At 35.3% G+C, this 6,390-nt stretch overlaps 2 protein-coding genes across 2 annotated transcripts; both read left to right on the forward strand.

The window, feature by feature from the left end:
* LOC17876133 (berberine bridge enzyme-like 27) lies at window positions 1–1,617 on the forward strand. Its single transcript, XM_006280218.2, has one exon. It carries the CDS (start codon window positions 1–3, stop codon window positions 1,615–1,617), a length of 1,617 nt encoding a protein of 538 aa, XP_006280280.1.
* Window positions 1,618–4,059: 2,442 nt separating this feature from the next.
* Window positions 4,060–6,390, forward strand: LOC17877000 (berberine bridge enzyme-like 26). Its single transcript, XM_006280214.2, has 3 exons — window positions 4,060–4,156; window positions 4,442–5,016; window positions 5,122–6,390. The coding sequence occupies exons 2-3, from the start codon at window positions 4,511–4,513 to the stop codon at window positions 6,236–6,238; spliced, it is 1,623 nt and encodes a 540-aa protein (XP_006280276.1). The 5' UTR covers window positions 4,060–4,156; window positions 4,442–4,510; the 3' UTR covers window positions 6,239–6,390.

The following is a 6,390-nucleotide window of genomic DNA, read 5'->3' on the forward strand; positions in this document are numbered from 1 at the left end:
ATGGAGTTCTTGAGAACTTTTCTTTCTCTCTTTACAAGTTTTCTTGTGTTGAATCTTTCTATTTCTCATGTTGCTTTGATTTCAGCTAACCACGAAGAGTTTCTCAGCTGTCTCTCTTACAAAATAAACGACTACACGGTCGAATCAAGAATCATACACACATCAAAAGACCCTTCCTACTACTCAATCTTGAACTCTTCCATACAAAATCCAAGATTCTCTGTTCTTGAAACACCTAAACCGGTCTCAATCATCACTCCGGTTAAAGTCACAGACGTTCAATCTACGGTTAAGTGCGCAGGGCTTCACGGTATCCACATCAGGACTAGGAGTGGTGGTCATGACTATGAGGGCTTCTCTTATATCGCTAAAAGCAGACCGTTCGTTGTCATTGATTTGAGAAATCTCCGGTCTATAACATTAGATGTTGATAACCGGACCGGTTGGGTTCAAACCGGTGCTACAGTTGGTGAATTGTACTTCGAGATTGGGAAATTGAGCAAATCTTTGGCCTTTCCGGCCGGTCTTTACCCAACGGTTGGCGTTGGAGGGCAATTCGGAGGTGGTGGGTATGGTACGTTGATGAGAAAATATGGTTTGTCAGCGGATAATGTAATTGATGCACATATTGTCGATGCGAACGGAACCTTTCTTGATCGACAAGGCATGGGTGAGGATTTCTTTTGGGCTATACGTGGAGGCGGGGGATCGAGCTTTTGCGTTGTCCTATCGTGGAAGATTAGATTGGTTGATGTCCCGTCGGTAGTAACTGTCTTTGACGTCAAGAAAACATTCGAAAATGAGGCGGTCTCGGTCATTAATAGTTGGCAGTATATTGCGGATAAGGTTCCTAATGATTTGTTCATTAGGGCTATGTTGCAGAGATCGAACGAAACTTTGGTTTACGCTTCATTCCCGGGACTTTATCTTGGTCCGGTACGCGATCTACTAGCGTTAATGAAAGAGAAGTTTCCGGAGTTAGGTCTTGAGATTGAAAATTGTAGAGAAATGAGTTGGATTGAGTCTGTTCTATGGTTTATCAAAGAAGAAACTATGGAAAGTCTCGCGAAAAGGAAACGATCCTCGAGATCTTTCAAAGGTAAAGACGATTTTATCCAAAAACCAATACCTAAAACCGCGATTCGCTACCTCTGGAGCCGATTCTACAAACCCGAGGCTCGGCTCGCTAAGATCATACTCACTCCATTTGGTGGCAAAATGAGTGAAATTGCGGAATCCGAAACACCATTCCCACATCGAAAAGGGAATGTTTATGAGATACAATATTTGGCTTATTGGAGTGAAGAAGAAGATAAGAACAACAAGACTCATGATACACAAAAGTACTTGAGATGGGTCGAGAGCATATACGAATTTATGACTCCTTATGTTTCAAAATCTCCAAGAAGAGCTTATGTTAATTTTAGAGACATTGACTTGGGAATGTATCTTGGGATGAATATAAAGACAAAGTACGAGGAAGCAAAGGTTTGGGGAGTTAAGTATTTTAAGAACAACTTCGATAGATTGGTAAGAGTGAAAACTAACGTTGATCCAATGGATTTCTTCTGTGATGAACAAAGTATTCCAATTATGAAATCAGTAAGTGACATTTAAATTTTCAAAATTTGTTTCCTTTGCATTAGTAATGGGCTTTTTTTTTTTACTCTTTTGAATTCTTATTCAGGTGAGTAATTTTAATTAAACTAAACTAATCGAACCATAAATAAACCGAAGTGTTTTGTAATGTATTAAAACCGGAAGGTTAATTCTTGATTAGAGATGTCTTGTCTAATGTGGTCCAAATACTATCATGGTTTATATATATATAAAGTACAAAAAAATGAAATAAGTGGAAATGATTGAAATGTCTCATTCCCATAGTCCCACCACTAAATTAAAGTTTATAGATTGTACTAGATGATTGATTTGCTCTATATCTGATCTTGTAGATCATTTAGTTTAAGGGATTAGCTTCACCTCATGGGTTTTAAACTCTATGGGAGAGATAGAAGAAAGACTCAACAATTTAACGATTTGATAAACGTTAACAGAGTTTCTTAAACACCTAAACAAATTTCGTGAAAACTAATTTAACGATTTACGTTTTGTTAAGAAATTCCGTTAATATCGTGCCTTATTTGGTAATGTCAACAAAAATCCGCGATTTGTTTAAAAACTTAATAAGTATTAGACATTTAATTTACTTCAAGCAAAATTCATGTTTCTCTACTACTCTTACTAAGTTTATGTTTTTTTTTTTTAAAACATTTTTTGTGTAAAATAGTAACGTCTAAAAAGTCTAAACGTTCTAGACGATAAGCAAACATCCAAAAATCACCAACTAATAATTGAATACTTATTTCAGCTTACACAATCAATGGAAATAATTGAGATGTCCCACTCACATTAGCAAATATTCATATCCATGGATGTGAGTGCTGACGACAAAAAATAAAACAAAAAGTACAAAGTATTTATAATTAATAAATTTGTGTAAATCTCTGGTCATAATTTTGTTTTATTTCTTCAAATTAGTTGAAAACGTTTGCAGTTGACTGATCGTGGTAAATATCGTCGGCACCTATGAACAGGTTTGGTTTGGAGTTTGGAGCAAACCAGTCCACATTGACGAATTTGGTGGGTTTGGTGTCGAGAAACCGAGGATTTTGTTTTCTACATGTCATTCCAAAAAAGGTGGACCTAACACAAGAAGTCGACCAAAGTGACCAAGATCGTGTCGGTTATATTGGGAATTTTACTAACCATGTATATATGAACTTAAACTTAAACTAAAATGATAAGAGCAGAATAAATATGTTGATTCTTTTTTTTCTTGTATGTGACATAAACTTAAACTAAGGGTTTATTCTTTCTTAATCGGTATATTTTCTAGTGTAATTATCCCTAATAAATTCAATCTAGTTATATACTTCTATACTCTTTATGTTCCTTTTTTTTTTTTAACAAACTCTTTGTGTTCCTTATTAATCTACTTTTTAGGAAACATATTTGCTTAAAAAATAGATTATTAAATTTTTTTATGAAATATTTTTTAGTTACTATTGATGAATTGTAAACTTCAAAAAATAAAAAAAGATTGAATATCATTGGTTTAGAGTTATACAAAATTGTAAATCATAAAGAGACGAAGTACTTAAAAATCAATTAAATTGAAAATGGTCAAAGTTTCATTATATATATATACATATATATATATATATATATATATGTATACATAAGTCATCCAAATTTCCAATTTTAAGTTTTAAAAATTCTTAAATTAAATTAAATATACATACTTTCTTATTTTTATTCATTTTTGCAAGAATATATATATATATATCTAGAGAGGATCACATACTCTAAATTTTTAAATCGTAATTTTTATAATTATTTTCTTACTTAATAAATGTTGAATTTTAATATAAAAATAAGTTTTCGCCTTTTCGGGATTACTCTTATCAGATTACATATCATGAGCCAAATAACAGCTCAAAACATGGATAACATGAATATTCTGCTACCATTACTTAACGTACGTGTACGTTCAGTTTCTTACAAAACACAAAGTGCAACGTTTTTGAAGCTTATCATGAAAAAGAAACAATGTCCGTCACGTTGTCGTCACATTTACACACCATTGAAATTTTTTGGCTTATCTCACATTCTCACTCTCGTGACTCGTCGTCATTGACCTGACGAAAATATCAATGGCTTATTTCATATTGAGTGTTTACACACAAGTTCAAGAATTTGGCTCAAAAACACATGAATGTAATAGTGAGTTAGTTAAATGACAAATAAACAAAAAATTAGGTAGGTAAATAACAAATAGTAAATTTGACAAAAATGACAATAGAAAAGATTAAAGTTAGAAAAAGTATGGTAATGATAGTCAACATTATTGTCAATTTGCCATTTAATTAGTCTTTTTCTAATGTCATATTTTCATGTAGCTAGTATACGTTAATAATATAAGTTGGGTGAAAATTTTGGTTTCCCATAACTATGTTAGTCTTTTTTCATTTCTTCTCTATTACTATATATTTCTATAGTCTCATTACTCTTAACACCACACCAGTCACACACCCTTAAATGTTCTTCAGTCTTTGTCGCCTTCATCTCATCACCACAACGTTTACGGTCAAGTTGGGTAAGTCTCTAAAGAATGGCTAGCTTTCTTTGTTTAAAGTTCAAATGGCACTAAGTATTTGTTTGTGTCACAAAATTCAAAAGATCCATGATGAAGAACTTGACTTGGTATGGTAAAATATTATTTCTTGAGTGACTATACTTTATGTAAAGAGTTTAGGCCTTTGCGCAATGATTTCTCATAGAGAAGAAAAATATAAAGTTGTACATTTGTGGTAACTTTAAGATATAAGAGAGCGTGTAAAAAGGTTTATATTTTTCCATATTAATACACTCATTTCCGCAGATGGTGTTGAGAGCAAAGAGTAGCAAACAACAATAAAGCAAACAGAGAAGAGACTTACTTGAGAAAAGAATGAAATCTTCAAGACCATTCACTGTCTTTTCATTTCTTTCGATTTTGGCTTTATATTTTTCATTATACACCATTACACCAACCTCTTCTTCACCCTCCCTACAAGACCAATTCATCAAATGTGTCCAAAGAAACACTCATGTTTATTTCCCACTCGAGAAAACGTTCTTTGATCCCGCTAAAAACGTCTCTATGTTCAGCCAAGTCCTTGAATCGACGGCTCAAAATCTCCGGTTCTTGAAAAAATCCTTGCCTAAACCGTGGTTTATAATCAACCCTATTCATGAGTCTCACGTCCAAGCTTCCATCATATGTGCCAAGAAACTTGGAATGCATCACCGTGTTAGAAGCGGTGGTCACGACTATGAAGGCTTGTCTTATGTCTCACAGATCGTCAAACCGTTTATATTACTGGATCTGTCAAAGATGAGACAAGTAGACGTTAATATTAAAGACAACACTGCTTGGGTTCAATCTGGTGCCACAGTTGGTGAGCTTTATTACAGGTATAAATAAAAGAAACAATGACCAAACAAAACAAAACAAAACAACATTTCTGAAATGTTTCTTTGATTGTATGTATATATGATTAAAATGTTTGTTACTTGTAGGATTGCGGAGAAGAGCAAAGTCCATGGGTTCCCCGCGGGTTTGTGCTCGAGCTTAGGCGTAGGAGGGCACATAACAGGCGGTGCATACGGTTCTATGATGAGAAAATACGGTCTTGGTGCAGACAATGTTCTAGACGCAAAGATCGTTGATGCCAATGGTAGATTACTCGACAGAGCCGCGATGGGTGAGGATACATTTTGGGCTATTAGAGGAGGTGCTGGAGGGAGTTTTGGGATCATTCTAGCTTGGAAGATCAAGCTTGTTCCTGTTCCTAAGACAGTGACAGTCTTTACCGTCACCAAAACGTTACAACAAGACGTTGGCAACAAGATTATCTCAAAGTGGCAAAGAGTCGCGGACAAGCTTGTTGAAGAGCTGTTCATCAGAGTGCTCTTCAACGTAGCTGGAACTGGTAAGAACAAGACTGTGACCATGTCCTACAACACTCTGTTTCTTGGCGGGAAAGGCACATTGATGAATGTTATGAAGAAGAGTTTCCCGGAGTTAGGGCTAACACTGAAAGATTGTATCGAAATGAGCTGGCTTGAATCCATTTCTTACATCTCTGGTTTCCCAGTCCACACTCCTACTAATGTCTTGCTTAAAGGGAAGTCACCTTACCCAAAGATCAGCTTCAAATCCAAATCGGATTTCGTGAAAACCCCGATTCCCGAATCCGGGCTTCAAGGTATCTTCAAGAAGCTACTTAAAGAAGATATTCCATTGATGATATGGACGCCTTACGGAGGAATGATGGCGAAAATCCCCGAATCTCAAATCCCTTTCCCGCATAGAAAAGGAGTACTCTTCAAGATTCAATACGTAACGAGTTGGCTAGACAATGACAAGATGCCGAGCAGACACATCAACTGGGTCAGAGATCTCCACAATTACATGACGCCGTATGTCTCAAGTAATCCAAGACAAGCTTACGTGAACTACAGAGATCTAGACCTAGGAAAGAACACGAAAGATACAAAAACTTGCTTCAAACAAGCTCAAGGCTGGGGAGCTAACTACTTCAAAAACAATTTCAACAGATTGGTTAGGATTAAAACAAAGGTTGATCCAAAGAACTTCTTCAGACACGAACAGAGCATCCCACCTATGCCCTAACGACAACTTTATCAAGAAACAAATAAGAATAAACTAGAAGAGATCATATTATGGTTCTTCTGTGTTTCAGAAAGAAAAGAAAAGTGTGCTAGCTATGTTTGTAGTAGTTTTCTTCACCTATAATTTCGAAATGTATTGCTTCTTAGTACTTA

This window comes from Capsella rubella, unplaced genomic scaffold, assembly GCF_000375325.1.
Source record: "Capsella rubella cultivar Monte Gargano unplaced genomic scaffold, Caprub1_0 scaffold_8, whole genome shotgun sequence".
Taxonomy (NCBI): domain Eukaryota; kingdom Viridiplantae; phylum Streptophyta; class Magnoliopsida; order Brassicales; family Brassicaceae; genus Capsella; species Capsella rubella.

Excerpts from the sequence above, each read along its gene's own strand:
- LOC17876133 (XM_006280218.2), top strand. The coding sequence starts at position 1 with ATGGAGTTCTTGAGAACTTTTCTTTCTCTCTTTACAAGTTTTCTTGTG.
- LOC17877000 (XM_006280214.2), top strand. The coding sequence starts at position 4,511 with ATGAAATCTTCAAGACCATTCACTGTCTTTTCATTTCTTTCGATTTTG. Across the intron at positions 5,017-5,121 it reads GTTGGTGAGCTTTATTACAG|GATTGCGGAGAAGAGCAAAG; the intron begins GTATAAATAAAA and ends TGTTACTTGTAG.